Source organism: Candoia aspera, chromosome 3 (assembly GCF_035149785.1).
Source record: "Candoia aspera isolate rCanAsp1 chromosome 3, rCanAsp1.hap2, whole genome shotgun sequence".
In the NCBI taxonomy this organism is placed as follows: domain Eukaryota; kingdom Metazoa; phylum Chordata; class Lepidosauria; order Squamata; family Boidae; genus Candoia; species Candoia aspera.
Window position 1 is genome coordinate 145023226 of NC_086155.1, and position 20041 is coordinate 145043266.

General features: G+C 41.4%; 1 protein-coding gene across 1 annotated transcript; it reads left to right on the forward strand.

Annotated features, from left to right (window-relative positions):
* The first annotated feature begins 4901 nt into the window (after nucleotides 1-4901).
* On the forward strand, nucleotides 4902-9375 carry SOX4 (SRY-box transcription factor 4). Its single transcript, XM_063298966.1, has one exon. The coding sequence runs from the start codon at nucleotides 5722-5724 to the stop codon at nucleotides 6982-6984; it is 1263 nt and encodes a 420-aa protein (XP_063155036.1). The 5' UTR covers nucleotides 4902-5721; the 3' UTR covers nucleotides 6985-9375.
* The last annotated feature ends 10666 nt before the right edge of the window (nucleotides 9376-20041 follow it).

Genomic DNA, 20041 nt, shown 5'->3' on the forward strand with positions numbered 1-20041 from the left:
ACGGAGATGAGCACCGCCACCTAGAGTCAGACACGACTGGACTTAATGTCAAGGGAAATCTTTACCTTTACCTAAGGTTTCAGGTAAGATGTAGTTATAATAGATAATTTTGCATATCAACTGAACTCAGATTGTATTGATTCCCATTGTTCAGTTGTGAGTAACACATTCTTTCCCTATTTTCTATTTTAACCCTAATGAAAGAATACATTTTTAGGCTTCAGAGAAACCCAGACAGGGTTCATGCATCACACAGCCATTATATGGTTTGTTTGATTTTAGCTTATGTGATGTCTGAACCCAATCATTGTGGTATAAACATAGTTTATGGCTTAGTTTTACATGTGAATGATGCCATAGTAATGTCTTCAATAAAATGGTGAAAACATACCATGACATAGTACAGCGAGTCAACCTACCTCAAAATGTAAGTTTCTGGAACAGTAAACTATCCAGAACTGGAGAACTGAGATTGAAATTATGCCTTAGTTACAGATATTTGCTAGAGTTGCTAGTATGTATTCATTAGTAACTAACATTGACCATGTTCAGTTATACTTCCATTTATTGAATCGTGTTTGTGAAAGGGGCAGTACATAAAAGAAAACGTATGTTCGGACTTAGGTGTTCGAAATGTTCACAGTGAAATTACCATTATATGCGTAGTATAAGAAATTTAGTAGTTGATTTGCATCTTTGCAGGCTTTTTACTCCAGTGGGCTTAGTAAGCACTTAGGCAGAATTCCTAAATGCACTTTCTTAGAAATTAATATCATTTACACAAATGGGATTTTAATGTAAATGGATTTAGGACTGAGTACTTAGAAAGGAATGGTGCCAGTAAAATTACTGGCATTTTGTATTACTGGAATATTTGAGGATATTTCTAAGCATATTTATCCACAGCAGAATCAATGTTACTGGTGGAATAAATATCTTTACTTTACTTCCTTGTAGGCACCTATCCATCTTCCTATCTGTTGTAGAGATTCAGAGATCCTGGAGAAGATATGGGAAGTGTAAGAAGACTGTAGGGGAAGGAAAAGGAATGGGTGTCAACACACGTTAGCCGCCCAGTGTCATGCACATGACATGGGCAGCCATATAAAGTTATTAAACAAACAAACATGACATTGGATTGATTCCTTGGTATAAAACATCAGAGTTATCTGGGAGTTCCAGTGGGCTTTCTTTCAAAAACATATTTTGGTCTAAAGAATCAGATTTTGTTTGACATCTTTTTTGTATAATATCATTATAACACAATATAGGCAAATGATTTTGTATATTCTATTTCTGTAAATGAAAAGCAGGAAATTGAAATGCTGTTGTTAAGTTGTACAGCCCGCATTTATGTGTTAAAACATTTATATCCCATTCAGTGGCATCCCTCGGGAAGTGTAAAAAAAAAAAGATGGCAGTCATGGCAATGTGATTGAAACCCTACCCCTTTGTACATGCATGTGATTTTGCATACATACAAAAGGGATGGGGCATGGATTGCACTGCCATGACCTCTATCTGAACATTTGACACCCCCTCCCTCAATGGATACTGGTAGTCCCACCTTTTCAGTCCATTTGCAGGCCCTAGGGCTGAAAACAGTTTAAAAACAATAAAATCAGATAGAAATTTCATGTCTGGTAGTGACAACAAAACCAGCAATAAAAGAAGATAATTATTGAAGGTAAAACCAGTCTAAAAACAAAGAGGACATGAATGTGTTTGTTATAATTGTCCTAGGGATGGGCACATTGGAGACAGTGATCAGACTCTGTCAATACCTCTTTTAGCTTTGTGAGCCTGAAGTTTGATGATTTACCTATATCTAGAAATAAGATTTAGAAGTCCATTCTTTAGAAAATAGATAACTTCAGTTGATACCCTGTGCATGCATTATACCATTTTTTTAAGCATACACAAGAAACCTGACAGACATATTCAGGAAAGTATCCAGTCTAAACATAATTAGTAGTACATTGTTAATTGTTTCTAATACACTTTTTAAATTAAAGAGCATTTGACTCCAACTACACTTATTCCATATATCATATTGTACAACAAGAACTAACAAGTTAAGAGCTCAATAGCTTTTACTGTATGAAACTATATTTAAGGCTGGCTAAACCAAACCAGTCCTGAATTAGTAACATTTTATCTGTTATTCTCATAAATAAATGACTTGATTGGAGATTGATTTAATGACTTTAATACAGATTTAAGATTTGAATACAATTTTGCTGATTGTATGATTAAGACCTTGGAATATGGGCACAGCCTGGGATATGAATGGATTCCCTTGATTATACATCCTTTTACTTTATTATGATGTAGAAATATGATATTTTTATGAGACTGAACAGATAGCTCAGATTACTTTTATAAGGCAGTACCAATTCTATTTAATGTACATTAATTTCTTAGGTACAGTTGATTAGGAACAGAACATAGGAAATTGTCTTCTATTATGTAAGATCCCAGTCCTAGCTCAGAATTATTTCCATTGATATTCAGTAGGCCTGTTGGGTGGGAAGGTTCAGAAAGGAGATTTTAGACATGTAGTACTACTCACCCAGTGGTGTCAGTCTCTTACAATGCTTCCTTTTCAGACACCGTGTTGCTGTTTCGTATGATTTAGTTAAGGAAAAAAAATTGGTAAAATGAAAAATTAACATTTCTGCACATTGTTTTCTACCTGCTTTGTAACTTGTGAGCAGTCTCTGCCTTCTCAACACTCTGGCTCCATGGTTTAATGTGTTTGCTTAAAGAGGCATAAATAATAATTTGAATCCTGCTTATTAGCAGTATGAATCTGACATTATCGACAGCCTATTTGGTGGCCATCTAATCATTATCTACAACATATCTACAATGGCCTTGTAGTAAACTAGTCCTAAAGTGGAACAGGCCCAAGGGTAACTCACTAGCAGAGTAGAAGTATGGAAGAAGCAGTGGTTATTGCCTTTCCTATTTCTCTTTATAAGTAACTAAATAAATTCCTCCAACTGCTTAGGATGGTAAGAGAGGGAGAGGGAGATTTTGTATCAGTCCAACAACTGGACAAGCACAGCTAACTTTCAGCCACTGTGATGCCACCCTAGTTCAGGTGAGTTCTGATTCCTAACCTCAACCAAACCAGCCACAGAAGGGGGGAAGGTTTTCTTCTCTCAGACATCCCATTCTACTGCTCCAGTTTAGCTGTGCCAGCTACAGTTATGGCTGCCAGATTCTGTCTATGTTTGGTAGTATATTGCGGTTAATATCTGCTGCCCTCTCTTTGCCTTTTAATCACAATTGTTCATTCTTTGGATTTGTCAATTTTTAAAATATATATAACTGTTCTATAGGTTTTTTTGTATGCCACCCAGAGTCACTTTTTTGTGAGATGGGCAGCCATGTAAATATGATGAATAAATAGTAGAGTGTTACATATATCTTTCACAAAGTAACAACCAACCTTTATTGTGAAGGGATTGTAGTTGAGATACACCCACATACATATACATGTTGAAGGACCAGCTTTATCTTGGCATTTGAGTTAAGCCTGGAAAAAAGTGCTCAAGGGCCACTGTCAGTCACCGTTAATATTAATAGATAGAGGGATAATGGTCTGAATATAGGACCGCTTCTTACAGCTCCATGTTTCTTTCAGCACATAATTTATCACACACATTGATTTAATGGGTACTGCCAAGCCTGTTTGATTCACATGGAATTAATGAAGTTAGATCAGGGAACATACAAGGGAGCTGGAATGTTAAGATGTAACATACTTGAGAAGCAATGAGCAAATGCAGGGAAGTATATGATACTAACTGCATTATTTGCCCTGTAAACCAATCGTCTGTTCTGTTTACCAGTCTGCTGAATCAGACCTTTCCCCAGGGTTTTTTGCCTTCCCCAAGATGACGATGGGGGAGGGAGCAAAGGGACAGGAGAAAGGCCTGCTCTCCATACTGTTATTTGTGGAATACAAGAACGCCCCATGTAACTGTACAACCCAATCCTCCTATGCCTTCTGTGAAGAACTTCAGCTGATTGTAACATTTATCAGGCAGATCTGGAGGAACTAGCCAAGAAGCTGCTGTGATTCAAGAACAATACCGCAAGAAGAGGTATTGTGAGCAGGTAGAGGTATTCTACCATGCAAATACTGGTTTGTAGATTTAATTAGATGTGCTAAGTCAAAATCTTTTAATTGGAAAAACATGCCCTGCTCACATGATCATGAGGAAAATGCGTCTAAGAGAAGTATTGCACAGCATGGTGAGGATGCTAATTGTATGGCAATAGTCTGTTACTTCATCAGCCTCAAAGTAAGGAGATGAAACAAAAACACGTGTCATCTTTTTTTCTTTGCAAGGTAACATGAGTAGTCACTTTTACTTTTATGCAGAGGGTGAAGCTTTCAGCACAGAATGTGTCCTTTCCCCATCCCCCTCTAACATAACGGGCAGAGCTTTCTCCACCCCACCCCTTACTGGAGTAGTTTCGCACAAACGCGGCTGCGCGCGCTCTCTTACACGCTCGGTCGCTCTCATACTATGTATGCCTGGCTTGCTGTCTCTCTCGCGCACACACATACACGCCCGCGCGCACACCCACAAATACACACGCAGGCGCGCACACAGGGAAGTAGGAGGAGAAATGCAAACGTAAAAAACGGGGGAGCAGAAATCTCAGTTGCACTTCTGGCCCTTTTAAAAAGTTTGTGTAAATTGGAATGAGGTCAGATTTGGAGCTTCTCATTGCACACGGTTATTGGGTTCCAAGCCAATCGGAACTTAGGGGAGGGGATTTGGCACGATGGAGCGTTGGATACAGTCTATGATTGGCTTAGAAAAGAACAGAGGAAGGATAAAGCTGCACGAGGCGGAATTGAGCACCGCTCTAAGCTGCAGCAAGAGGAAGTGTACGTAGTGGGGCGGGGGACAGGCCGAGTCTGTAGTCCCGGTTTGTACATGCCTCTTTACTCTTTGCGGGGCTGTGCATCTACAGGCAAGCAAGTCGGGACTCTATACATTTATTGCACCAGTCATTGTTTTTCCTATCGGGAAGACACACGTCTATTAATGCTACTTGGTTGCATGAGCGGGGCTTTTCCCCCCCAGCTGACTCCCTGGCAGCCGCTGAATAATAATAGAAAAAACTCTTGATCCCTCTAATTACGGGTTCTGGACGAAGATTTTTTTTTTTGTTATTAGTTTCGCTTGGTGAGGTGGGCATTTTACTTTTTTTCTTTGTGAGTTTTTTTGTGCGTGTCCTTAGAAGATTTTTAGCAGTGGGCGTGCTGCTTCTGCCGAGACACCTCGAGTACTAGGAGGGGGTGAAAGACAAAAAAAAAGCACTTGTGAACGCCGGGGTGGGGGAAGAGGTGGAAGAGAGAGAGATGGAGAACTAGGATTGGCGGCTGTTTTGTTTTTTCCTTTTTTTTTTTAAAGAAAGACACTCTTTCCAATTAGAGCCAGGAGTCTGCTCTTAAACTCCCAGTGCAAAGTTGCGGTGAAAGGCGTGCGAAAGTGTCGGAGAGGCAAACGCGGTGTGGAGCTACAACTACTACTCGTAGGCAGTCGTGCCTTAAGTAGCGGGGGACGACGCGCTCGTAAAGGGGGCTTGAGAGCTCCGACTGACTGGCAAAGTTGAGTGTCTTGTTTCAAGCGGGTGCCAAGCTGAGCCCCGCCGACTTCCCCGCAGCCGCTGCGGCGCGCGCCGACCCCCAAAATGGTGCAACAGACAAACAACGCGGAGAACACGGAAGCGCTCCTGGCCGGCGAAAGCTCGGACTCCGGAGCCAGTATCGAGCTGGGTATCGCCTCTTCTCCCACTCCGGGCTCGACTGCTTCGACGGGGGGCAAAGCGGACGATCCGAGCTGGTGCAAGACGCCCAGCGGGCACATCAAGCGGCCCATGAACGCCTTCATGGTGTGGTCCCAGATAGAGAGGAGGAAGATCATGGAGCAGTCCCCGGACATGCACAACGCTGAGATCTCCAAGCGCCTGGGCAAGCGTTGGAAGCTGCTCAAGGACAGCGACAAGATCCCTTTCATCCGGGAGGCGGAGCGGCTGCGCCTCAAGCACATGGCGGACTACCCCGATTACAAGTACCGACCCAGGAAGAAGGTGAAATCGGGCACGAACTCTGGGAAGCCGGGTGAGAAGAGCGGGGGTGGAGGGAGTGGCGGCGGCAGTCAGGGAGCAGCCGCCTCCGCGGCTGCTTCCAGCTCTACTAAGCTCGCTCAGAAAAAGGGCAGTGCCGCCAAACTCTCTCCCAGTGGCGCCGGCAAGCCGCATCCCAAACTCAGCCTGAGCGGCGGCGGCGGCGCGAAAGCTCCGTCCTCTTTTGCATCGGAACAGCCGGCCGCCCTCCTGCCCCCGGAGCACCATTCTCTGTACAAATCCCGCGCCGCCTCGCCGGGCTCCTCCTCGCCCTCCAGCAGCAGCAGCAGCAGCAGCCGACCTGAGAAAAAGGCCAAGCGGCTCTACCTCTGCTCCCATTCGTCGCCCGGCGGCGCCGTTCCGGCCAGCCCGACCCTAAGCACTTCCACCGAAGCCAGCGACCCGCTGAGCCTGTACGACGAAGTGGCGGTCGTGGGCAGCCGGCAGGACGGGGGTGAGACGTCCGCTTCCCCCGTGGGCGATTGCTCGCCGTCGGACCATCGAAGCTACACCAGCCTGCGGGCGCCCTCGCCCACACCGTCGACCTCGCACTCCTCGTCGGGTTCCTCCTCCGCCTCCTGCGCTTCCTCCTCCTCGGATGACGAGTTCGAAGACGACCTGTTGGACCTCAACCCCAGCCCTGGTTTCGACGGCATGGCGCTGGGGAGCCTGGGCTCTTCGGTCCTCGACAGGGATCTGGATTTTAACTTGGAGCCTGGCTCGGGCTCTCACTTTGAGTTCCCAGACTATTGTACCCCGGAGGTAAGTGAGATGATCTCGGGAGACTGGCTCGAATCCAGCATTTCCAACTTGGTCTTCACGTACTGAGCGGGTGGACGAAGGATTAGCGAAGAGCGAGCGGTGCGCGTGGGAAAGGGAGAGACGCGGACATGGCGCTCAGCTCCTCTCGGGCGAGCTGCAAAACTGGAGAGCCAGCATTTCGCCCACGGTTGTTGAGTGTGGCCCCCCTACCCGCCCGCGTTACTGAAACTGACTTGAGGGGTGCGCGCGCGCGTCCTTTCATCGCTAACGCAGCAAAAGAGATCGACGTGTTCTTCACCGAAAAAGCCACCACAGAAATATCCAGCTACATCGATCCCCACCCACCCCTTTTTTCCACGTTTCATCCTTCTTTTGCAGCCGAAGAATGAGAAGCACGTTTCAGACTCTGGTGAGAATCTAGTGGCTTGAACAGGAATGGCAACTCCAGCAGGAGGGGGTGGAAATCGCACAGATCTTTGCTTCTTGTTGTTGGAAGGGGTTGGAGGGAGGGGAAAAGGTAGATTCTGCTGTGTATTAGATATGTCTTCAGGTTAGGAGCTAAAGCTAGTGTGCTTTCAACAAATCTGCAGACCTGCAGCCAATTTAAATTTTTGGAGGGTTCTCTTTTTATACATCAAAAGAGATGAGGGAAGCCCTGGGAACTGGACTGAATCCTTAATGGAACAAAAAGAGGCGAGCATTTTAAAATGAACTGGAAACTCGGCTGAAAATATGGTAATAATAATAAAACCGAAAAGGATTTGCACGTATATGGGAGAAGGTGGTGGTGATTTTCTTAGTCACATTACCTTATATTCATAGAAGTCATATGTGGAATTTCAACAACACTTAACTTTTTTTTTTTTTTATGGAGACAGATATAGAACATACCAAGTTTCTGTAATGATGTGGTACAGGGGAAATTGAGGGCGATTGCTCTTTCTTGCAAAAGTGTGTTTTTCTTACTCAGAATCGTGATGGTGTTGGATTATTTCTCTGGTGGGGTTTAATATAGCATGTTATTCTATCTTTTGGAGTTTTTTGTAAGACTGTTGAACAGTTTAAAAAGAATAGTGTTAGAATAATATAAAAAGCAGATAGATGGCGCTATGTTTGATTCCTACAAAAATTATCACCAGCTTTTTTTCATTAACTCTTTAAAGGATTCAAACGCAACTCAAATCTGTGCTGGACTTCAAAAAACACAGGACCAAATTTTTCCTCAGTGTGTGTGTGTGTGTGTGTTCCTCTGTAGCTGTAAATGAAGACTTTTTTCACAACAGGATTCATTCTTGAAATGTTCTTTTTCTTTCTAAATGAAATTGGATGCCATTTTATAAGTGAAGTATTTATACTGGCCAAACGTTTTTACTTGTATTCCTTTGTCCTTTTTTTTGTAGTTTTGTTTGTTACCCACAACATTTTTTATGTCACCTTCACTGAAGGGCTAGAGTTTTAACTTTTAATTTTTTTATATTTAAATGTAGACTTTTGACACTTTTAAAAACAGAAGAGAAGATGAAAACGTTTGATTATTTTCTCAGTGTATTTTTGTAAAAAATATATAAGGGGTGTAAATTGCTGTTTTGGATTTCCTGATTATAAATAGGGCTGCTGGTTAATCTCCCTCACACAAAATCAGTCCCTGCTTTCATCATGTTTACACTCCAATCTGCAGGCTTCTTAAAGAGACAGTATCTCTTCTATTTACCATTCAACTCTATTTGAGTTGAGAGAGGGATTGAACTCTAATCCACTGTAGGGCTAATTTCTAACAAATCCTCCCTTAAAATAAACAGTATGTTGTACAGAGACAACAAGAATATTTTTCAGGAAAAAGGGATCCTGTAGCTTTAACTTCAAAACCACATCTTTTGCACTTTTTGTAAGCAAAAAAAAAGTAAACAAAAACCATGCCATTTAAATCACTGGACCTATCTAAATGCCGATTTGAGTTCGCAACACTATGTACTGCATTTTTCATTCTTGTATTTGACTATTTAATCCTTATACTTGTTGCTAAGTATAATTGTTTTAGTCTCTTATGGCATGATGATAGCATATGTATTCAGGTTTATAGCTGTTGTGTTTAAGACGAGAAAAAGTGAAAACATCTTTGTACATTTAAGTCTGTATAATAAGCAAAAAAGATTGTGTGTTTATGTATGTTAATATAACATGACAGGCACGAGAACATCTGCCTAATGAAGAGGTTCCGTTAAGGGTTTTTTCTTCTTTGGTTTTCTTTTTGGTTTTTTGGTCATCCATCCTGTGCAATATGCTGTGTGGAATATCTTTGTCTAACAATCTGCCCATAATACAATGTTGGGGAGGGGGGAGGGGAGGGAAAAGCTGGCTAATAAGGCCAGGTTCACTGCCTGTCAGATTGTCAATATTCTTTCTGTAAATAACCTTTTCCGCAAAGGAAATAAAATCAGCTGGAACTGAACCCTAAAACCCTGCTGCTCTTGTCATTATTCTGGACTTTGTACCTGTGTATTTTTGCACTGTCAGTGAAAATATTTTACAATGATGCGTCTCATATGCAGAGCTGTTAATGCAGAAACTTGTTCTCTTCCCTTCCTTGCCAGCTGAAGCTTCATCTCTTTGTGCATCTTTGAATGTATTCTGTGCTTGCCTGCTTTCTAGGAATAGGCACGCATTAAGGAAATGTTAATAGCGTTTTCAGTGGAAGGCCAGAAGACCAGAATGGGAGATGGGCTTCTGTTCAGAGAACGCCATTGGAGGGGAAATGCAGCTATAAGGAATGTGCTTTAAAAGGTCCCATTAACCATTTGTCCTATCAGTATGACCTTGCAATGTGAAAATCCTTACATCCCTTCAATTCTGATTGGCTGTTATACAGTAAAAAAAGAAATAGGCAAGATACTTCTAGAGGTCACAAATGGATTTTATAGCTGAGTAATTACATCAAACTTATCCATTCCAGTCTGATAAAATATAATTCAAATGTTCTTAGCTTGGAACACTGCCAAAATAAGTAACTTTGTTTCCCTTTTCTAGTCTCCCATAACCAATTGCAATAGACCCAATTAAAAAAAAAAATCACAGGGACCCGGAGAAGGGAAATGCACACTATGAACAGTATTTTTCTTGGTGTGGGCCTCTTTTCAAGGTATCATCTGGCCCTTTTTGTCTTTTATATAACCCATTTTCAAGCAAATGTGAAATACTAGGTCAGTAGGTGAACTCCTAAGTATTGTGGCAGCTTTGATGAAGCTTAGAATGTGCCCTGCAGATCAATATGTGGGGGGAGAGGAACCTTCCACATAGACAAGAATTCAGGCCTGGAACTGAATTGTACTGTAAAGATACATGCATTGAATATATCACTGGTCAAATAGTTTTCCATCTCCCTCATCAACTTTTTAAAGCACTTAAATGTTAAATCCTTAATTGGAAATATTTTATACTGTCTTTGTTAATGTGTAAACCACAACATTTCTTTTTTAAATGAATCAGGCAAATGTGAACTCACTGTATGGGCTACCAAGTACTGGGATGGTTATCAGACAATGTCTCAAAAAATAAAATTGGTTATATTCTAGTAGACAATGTTTCAATGATGAGTTTGTACAATAATGGATTGTCACTGTCGGACTGGAATCCTAGAGCACAATGATGGGCTGTGTTTGCATGATAACTTTACCTATTCATCTGACCATGGTTTATGTAATCTTTTCTGTGTATGCAGGACCTAGTGAACCATAAACCATAACTTCACAGGTTAGATTTGTTCAACCCACAAGGGTAAAATATGGTTTGGTGGGTTTTTTAATGAACTGTTGAGTATAACCACGAACTTAAGGGCAAAGGTGTTTGATTTTTAAAGGAGCAATATACCTACAGCATCAATAAGTCAAGTCAATGTTTACAACACAGCATATGTTTTTGTTTTACAAAGGTGGTTAAGTCCGCACAATGAACAAATGGAAAAATGTTTCAGAATATAGTTGAATCCTCTAGCTTATTTCATAAGCTACCTTCCCTAGAGATTTTTGTGCATGAAGGAACATTCAAACATGCAACCTGAAGCCCCCTGTATTTGTATTATTCAAATTTTGTTTTGTATTACCTATTTCCCCAAGGTCAACCATGTTTTTGGAATCAAACTAGCATTCTAGGTTTGCATACCACATTGAACTAACCACATGGGCTAGACTAAAACATGGCCAACTAGTTCATGGTGTGGTATACTGCACAAATGTAGTCTGCTAGCTTTGTGGGCAATCTTTTGGATTATTGGCATAGGATGCATAATAACCGTTGTTAGAAAGCTCTGAGCAGGTAAAAGGGGGGGAATTAACTGCTCATGGTATAAATTAAGTAAAGGCTATATTCTTTCTAATGGTTGGGGTTTATTGCAAGTTAAAAGTCTCCATTCTTCTGGATTGTTAAACCTGACAATATATATTTTCAGTTTAGCAAAGATTCCGAACAATTTTATTAAAATGGGATATAAATATTAAAAACATTGGTTTATCCGTACACATGTTCAACCACAGACTAGTTCTTGATACTGTAAAGCATTTAACGTGCTGGACTAGGATGTGGGGGGGGGGGGAATCCAGTTTCAAATTCATGCTCAACCATGGAAACTCACAGATGACTTTGGGCCAGACACTTTTAGTGCAATCTATAGCACAGGACTGTTGTGGGGATAAGATGGATGAACAATCATATGTAAGTCACTTTGAGCTGTTGAAGGAAAAAATGGGATAAATATAATAATAATCAGCTACATTTAGCCCAGTATGTTATATTATTACTTTAGGATTCAATCTGCCATTAAATTGAGCAAACTCGGTACACTGAATAAACTATGATTAACTTAACTATGAATTGGTATATTATGGGAATAAAGCAAGAGGTTCATCTCATCTAATGTTTACTCAGTTTCAGCACTCAAGTTGGACTAAAATAGACATTTACTACCTGAATCTTAATAAAAGTTGCTTTTTTCTCCCCTCCTCCTGAAATCATTCCCACTGTGGACTTACGATTGAGTTTGTCTTCTATCCCAGAACCTGAGTGTTCTCTGGCTATATAGTGGATGAAGAGAGTATTTTAAGTTTACCACACATATCCCCAGACTTTAATGCTCCTCTCTAGGATACTGTAAACGGTCAGGACTGCAAACAGACTTCCTCCATGTTCCTTTCTCCCAATTGATTCTTTAAAAATTCTATGGATAAACTGTTGTGAACTACAGATTGAACTGCTAGTCATGCAAGTTACTAAAATTCTTGTATTTTTAGCCCCTTCTGGATAAGATGCACAAGGCACACTAAGCCACAAAATAGCCAAGCACATTTTAGCCTAGTGCATTGTGCAGAGTCCTGCCCCTGTGATTTTAATGTGAATAGGCTGCTGCCTGAACTGTGTCATCCACTGTAATAAGGCTTAAACCACATTACTGATGATACTGTAATTGACTCTCCTGACAATGATTTTGACTTAATTTTGTGGGGGTGGGAGGCGGAGAGTCCTTTAACTGTTCTTCCCTTGCCATTTTCCAAATTACACTGCTGGTCTCTTCCTCTAACGCTGTTTCCTGATGCAGGAAAAAGCTTTGCATTGTGTTTTCAATCAAGCAATTGTGTCTGTATATACTAACTCATAAAAGGGACAGTGTACAGAGTGGTAGGGTTAATTCTCTTTACTAGCTTCATGCTAACTCTCAAGTCACATGGCAAGAGATTCAATCACAGCCAATACAGTACAGCAGTAACTGATTTTGCCCTCCCTATTTTCCTGTTAAGCAGTTTACATACTGCTTTGCATGTTCGTAAGATGGTGGCATCACATAATGTCTTTAATGGGTGAATATTTTAGCTTAAATCATTTGCAAAATAGAATTCTAGTACAACTGAGTTTGGAGGCCTTTATGTCAATCCTCTATCCAAATGCACATATGCTATGCAACTATAGAATCTTTGACATAATGCCTATGTTTTGTTGTTTATTCGTTCAGTCGCTTCCGACTCTTCGTGACTTCATGGACCAGCCCACACCAGAGCTTCCTGTTGGTCGTCAACACCCCCAGCTCCCCCAGGGATGAGTCCATCACCTCTAGAATATCATCTATCCATCTTGCCCTTGGTCGGCCCCTCTTCCTTTTGCCTTCCACTCTCCCTAGCATCAGCATCTTCTCCAGGGTCTCCTGTCTTCTCATTATGTGGCCAAAGTATTTCAGTTTTGCCTTTAATATCATTCCCTCAAGTGAGCAGTCTGGCTTTATTTCCTGGAGGATGGACTGGTTTGATCTCCTTGCAGTCCAAGGCACTCTCAGAATTTTCCTCCAACACCACAGTTCGAAAGCATCGATCTTCCTTCTCTCAGCCTTCCTTATTGTCCAGCTCTCGCAGCCATATGTTACTACGGGGAACACCATTGCTTTAACTATGCAGTCCTTTGTTGTCAGTGTGATGTCTCTGCTCTTAACTATTTTATCGAGATTTGTCATTGCTCTTCTCCCAAGGATTAAGCGTCTTCTGATTTCCTGACTGCAGTCAGCATCTCCAGTAATCTTTGCACCTAGAAATACAAAGTCTTTCACTGCTTCTACATTTTCTCCCTCTATTTGCCAGTTATCAATCAAGCTGGTTGCCATAATCTTGGTTTTTTTGAGGTTTAGCTGCAAGCCAGCTTTTGCACTTTCTTCTTTCACCATCATAAGGCTCCTCAGTTCCTCTTTGCTTTCAGCCATCAAAGTGGTATCATCTGCATATCTGAGATCGTTAATGTTTCTTCCAGCAATTTTAACTCCAGCCTTGGATTCCTCAAGCCCAGCAAGTCGCATGATGTGTTCTGTGTACAAGCTGAATAGGTAGGGTGAGAGTATACAGCCCTGCTGTACTCCTTTCCCAATCTTAAACCAGTCCGTTGTTCTGTGGTCTGTTCTTACTGTTCCTACTTGGTCATCATACAGATTCTTCAGGAGGCAGACAAGATGACTTGGTATCCCCATACCGCTAAGAATTTGCCACAATTTGTTATGGTCCACACAGTCAAAGGCTTTAGAATAGTCAATAAAACAGAAATAGATGCTTTTCTGAAACTCCCTGGCTTTTTCCATTATCCATCGGATATTGGCAATTTGGTCCCTAGTTCCTCTGCCTTTTCTAAACCCAGCTTGTACATCTGGCAATTCTCGCTCCATGAATTGCTGAAGTCTACCTTGCAGGATCTTGAGCATTGCCTTACTGGCATGTGAAATGAGTGCCACTATTCGATAGTTTGAACATTCTTTAGTGTTTCCCGTTTTTGGTATGGGGATATAAGTTGATTTTTTCCAGTCTGATGGCCATTCTTGTGTTTTCCAAATTTGCGGGCATATAGCATGCATTACCTTGACAGCGTCATCTTGCAAGATTTTGAACAGTTCAGCTGGGATGCCGTCGTCTCCTGCTGCCTTGTTATTAGCAATGCTTCTTAAGGCCCATTCAACCTCACTCTTCAGGATGTCTGGCTCTAGCTCACTGACCACACTGTCAAAGCTATCCTCGATATTGTTATCCTTCCTATACAGGTCTTCTGTATATTCTTGCCACCTTTTCTTGATCTCTTCTTCTTCTGTTAGGTCCTTGCCATCTTTGTTTTTGATCATACCCATTTTGGCCTGGAATTTACCTCCAATGTTTCTAATTTTCTGGAAGAGGTATCTTGTCCTTCCTATTCTATTGTCTTCTTCCACTTCCACGCATTGCTTGTTTAAAAATAATTCCTTATCTCTTCTGGCTAACCTCTGAAATTTTGCATTTAATTGGGCATATCTCCCCCTATCACTGTTGCCTTTTCCTTTCCTTCTTTCTTGGGCTACTTCTAGTGTCTCAGCAGACAGCCATTTTGCCTTCTTGGTTTTCTCTTTCTTTGGGATGTATTTTGTTGCCACCTCCTGAACAATGTTGCGAACTTCTGTCCATAGTTCTTCCGGGACCCTATCTACTAAGTCCAGTCCCTTAAATCTATTCTTCACCTCCACTGCATATTCCTTAGGAATATTAGTGAGCTCATATCTAGCTGATCTGTGGGTGTTCCCTAATCTCTTTAGTCTGATCCTAAATTGTGCAAGAAGAAGTTCGTGATCTGAACTACAGTCAGCTCCAGGCCTTGTTTTTACCGACTGTATAGATGTCCGCCACCTCTGGCTGCAAAGGATGTAGTCAATCTGATTTCGGTGTTGTCCATCTGGTGAAGTCCATGTATAAAGCCATCTCTTAGGCTGTTGGAAGAGAGTGTTTGTTATGCAGAGTGAGTTGTCTTGGCAAAATTCTATCAGCCTGTGTCCTGCTTTGTTTTGTTCTCCCAGGCCATGCTTACCTGTAATTCCAGGTGTCATTTGACTGCCCACCTTAGCATTCCAGTCTCCTGTGATGAAAACGTCTCTTTTAGGCGTGTTGTCCAGTAGGTGCTGCAGATCCTCATAGAACTGCTCTACTTCAGCTTCTTCAGCATCTGTGGTTGGGGCATATATTTGGATCACTGTGATGTTAGATGGCTTGCCCTGAATTCGAATTGAGATCATTCTGTCATTTTTTGGATTGTATCCAAGCACTGCTTTAGCCACTTTACTATTAATTATGAAGGCTACTCCATTTCTTCTGTGGTCCTCTTGTCCACAGTAGTAGATCTGGTGGTCGTTTGATGTGAAGTGGCCCATTCCAGTCCATTTCAGTTCACTGACGCCCAAAATGTCTATCTTTGATCTTGACATCTGACCAATAACCACATCCAATTTGCCCTGGCTCATAGATCTTACATTCCAGGTTCCAATGGTCTGTTGATCCTTAGAACATTGGATTCGCCGTTCACCACCAGCACCGTTGGCCGCTAGCCGTCCTTTCGGCTTTGAGCTAGCTGCGTCATCACCTCTGGGGCTAGTTGAACTCATCCTCTGTTCCTCCCCAGTAGCATTTTGACCATCTTCTGACCTGGGGGTCTCATCTTCCGATGGTATACCGACATATCTCTGGTTGTACTGATCCATTTAGTTTTCACAGCAAGAATACTGGGGTGGGTTGCCATTACCTTCCCCAGGGATCGCATTTAGTCTGACCTCTCTGTCATGACCTTCCCGTCTTGGGTGACCCTTCACGGTTTAGCTCATGGCATCACTGAGGTGCCCAAGCTCCAGTACTACGGCAAGGTAACGATCCTTTGCTGAAGAATGCCTATGTAGCCTCTGTTAAATAAAGTATCAGATGTAAGAGTGTTCCACTGGGGAATATTTCTTACCATAGGAAAGATAATATGAAATATTAGGCAATAGATTCTAATCTGCTGTCTAGCACAATTGGTAGTCTGCAAAGGCACTGTATATGATCCCTGCTGTGGATGCCACAATAAACTATTTCCAAATGGCCACCATCTGAGATCGACAAATCTCACATTTCGACTTTCTCACCCAGTCTTGCAGTATTTCAGAAATACTAAAAACTCATGAGTTCTATTTATTAGATTTATATCCCAGCTTTTATTCCGTGGCTTGAGGTGACATACATAGTGTTCCATCTTTTATTTTCCCCCCACAACCACATATGAGATTGGGCTTAAAAAAATGATTGGCCCAAAGTCACTCAGTGAGTTACTGTGTCTAGAAAGGGACACCCTTTGGTGCCAATCCAATACTTTAATCCAGAGGTTTCCAAACTTTCTTGGTTCACAGCGCTCCTAGTGGTTCCCAAACTCTGTGCTGTGGTGCCCCAGAGCCCCTCACCAGTTCAATTTATTATGTAAAATATCCTGCTGTGTCCCTGTGAGTTTGGGAAACATGGCTTTAACCACTACACTGCACTGATTCTCTTAATTCTTGAATCCTTGGTGCTCTCTGAGCCTGGAGCTCAAAAAGTGCCAAGGAGTCCACACTTCAGCCCTGAGCTACTTTTCTAATCCTGAGATTCTTTTCTATTGGTCTCTTAATTCTTTTGGGGGCCTGTGGAGTTTGGTGATGTGGTGCCTCTAGATACCACACTGCCAACTCTCTGGCTTATGTGGTAACCCTCAAAAGCTTTTACTGATTAGGTGGTGGTCCACATGAAAATAAAGGTTTAACCTGCTGCACAAGGCTAAAATTGTGATTAATAAAGGTGGGTGCCCTGGGATTTTATCCCTTGTTGCATGCTGTTCTGTAACCAATTTTTGGTTAAAGGGCTGAAATGTGCATTCACAAGTGAAATCATGCTTTGGATTAGTGAAGTATTATTTGAGTATCTCTGAGAAAGTCTCGTCCATTTGAAATTACAATAGAAGAAAATGAGGTCTTAAAAACAAATGTCTTTAAGATGCAAATGAATAATAGATACGTGGGATAATTCTTGGCTTGAGAAAGAATACTTGTTTGAAGGAGTGCTGCCTCATTTGGTGAGGTAGGACTGCACTGATGGGCCTGACAGGAAAGGGTGGCTGGGGGTCAGAAACTGATTTCACCATTTGTGACTGCACTACTCCCGTTCACTTTGAGTACAAAAAACGGATGCAAGAAAATGGTAAGCAAAAATGGGCATAAGAGCGGTCTACTTGTGAACAAAGACTGCTCATGCAAAAACTGTGTCCTGAACAACAACTTCCTCTTCCTCTTCTTTTTCCTTCAAGTCAATGTTGACTCCTGGTGAGGTCCCAGCAGTTTTCTTGGCAAGATTTTCAGAAGTGGTTTGCCATTGCCTGCTTCCTAGGGCTGTGAGAGAATGGCTGGCCCATAGTCACCCAGCTGGCTTTGTGCCCAACTACAACTCACAGTCCCCCAGTTTCTAGCCTGGTTTCTTAAGCACAACACCAAATTTCTGTGTTCTAGCTTTCTCCCCCAAAATGGGTTCTTAAAATAAGAGAATGCTGAATTGAGAAATGACTTTTTCAGGAAGAAATTGTTTTAGAAGATAGATAAATTTGCTATCTGGGTAGAAAATTTAAAGAATTGTTATAGAAGACAAGGGATGGATAGGCCTCACATGCAAAACTGGTAGTTTATATTGTCAAAAGATTATGTAAAACTTACACATGATGCACCAACCCAGCACAATGGTTTTTCTTTCTTTTCCTCCTTTGATCAGACTTGTGGGAAAAGGCAAAGTTGAGTTAGTGAGAAGGCAGAATACTGAACACCTTATTTAGAGAAATAATATACTAACTGAAGAATTAAGTTCTAAATACAACATGGCTAAATAACAACCTTCTGTTAATAAATGTAGACTAGGAAATTACAAGATGGTTCTTCTAGTTATCAAAAGAACAGCATTCAGGAAGGCCCTCAAACCAAACATGGGAGAAAAGAATTATTAAGATGGATAATTTATATGATCATCACTTAGCTGTGTTCATAATTGACAACATTAAGCCATGATATGTTTTAACTATGGTTTTCTGAATAAGATACAAACGCTGATTTCAGATAACATACTAAGTCCAAACCAAATAATCAGTGTTACAGGATTTGCATATTGTATGAAGCAAACAGTCTTATTGGTGATGACATTATTGTAAAAAATTGGGTTATATGAGAAGATCAACCAATAGCATTCCACTGGGTGCTGCTATAAATGGATGTGGATCTTTGCATTAAGAGAAAAATTCATCGATTTTATCAGCAAATGAACTAATTAAAAAATAATTCTATTTGACATTCTTTTATTATATGAATTAAGTCAGCAAGGTTAATTATTTTAGAAAGATTGGCTTTGCTGCACTATGGATAAATTCTTCTTGTGTATTATTTAATATCTGGTTCCCCCAGAGTGCACAATTTTATTTATTTATTTCATAGCATTTATAAGCTGCCCCAATCCTGAATGACTCTAGGCAGTTCACAACCACAACAAAAGTATAACATTGGGAGAAAAAATCAGAAATCTCCAAACAAAATTAAATAGCAATAAAATAAAACAACGAACATCTGAAATGGCTTAAGACAGAGGCCACAATCAAATCAGCTAGCTTGTTGGAATCCAAGAATACTTGGGAATGCACACGTACCTCCAGGGGAACGATGTTCCAGAGAATGCTGTCTACCATGGAGCAGCCTATTATTTGGCCCTCTTTCAAAGAAGATGGTATTACCCCTTCCTTCAAAGAAGCATTGACCATTTCCTGCATCCAACAACTTACTACCTGCCTAGCCACCCAAAGGAGCCTGAAAGGGCAGGGGTCAAGCCCATAGGTTGCAGAATTCAAACTACCGAGAGTCCTGTCCACTTCTTCAGGTTCTACAATCTCAAAAGAATCCCAGATTACAACACCAGACACCAACCAACTCCCTGCCCCAGGCTCATCCAATTGGCAGCCAACCCAGAGTGGGTACCACCAACTTTATCTGCCAGGAAAACTGAAAATAGATCCAGTGTGTCAGCAGGCATTTTGTCCCATCCGTCTTTCCTTAACAGGTTCCAGATAACTGAATAGGGCAGCTGGGCAGGATAGGCAGAATCCATCAGCCAGAGAGTTATTGGTAATTTGCTAATTTTATGGCCAGCAGGCATTTATTTATTTAAACAAATTTATAGGGCCACTGATTTTAACCAATGTGACTCTAGGCAGCAAACAAAGTTAAAAACACAATTAAAAACAATAAAAAAAACCAAGTTAATATCCCTTTAAACATTTTTCTAACAGAATAAAAGAAATGCTGGCTGCACTAACAGTTTGCCAAACTGTCAGGAGAATTTTCTCTGCTTTTTGGAAGCCTGCTGGGTCCATTATGTGCCTGGGGTGGACTATACTAACCAATCCACCATCTGCAAAGGCCCAGGGCAGTTGAACAAAGAAGTCAAAGGACAAGTGTTAATGTCCTCCATTTTCAGACCATGCCTCATCTGCTCTGAAGTAAAGATGAGATCCAGGATATGCCCTCTTGCATGGGTCAGAGGCATCATAGCACCTGTGTATGTTAATGTATCTTCAGAAATCTCTTTGGCACCCTCCAGACCAGTGTTTTTCAACCTTGGCAACTTTCAGATGTGTGGACTTCAACTCCCAGAATTCTACTTCAATTCTGGGAGTTGAAGTCCACACTTACGAAAGTTGTCAAGGTTGAAAAACACTGCTCCAGATGTTTCTTTTTCTTTTAATTTTAAAAATAAAATGCTGGAATTCCACAAAGCAGAATACCTGT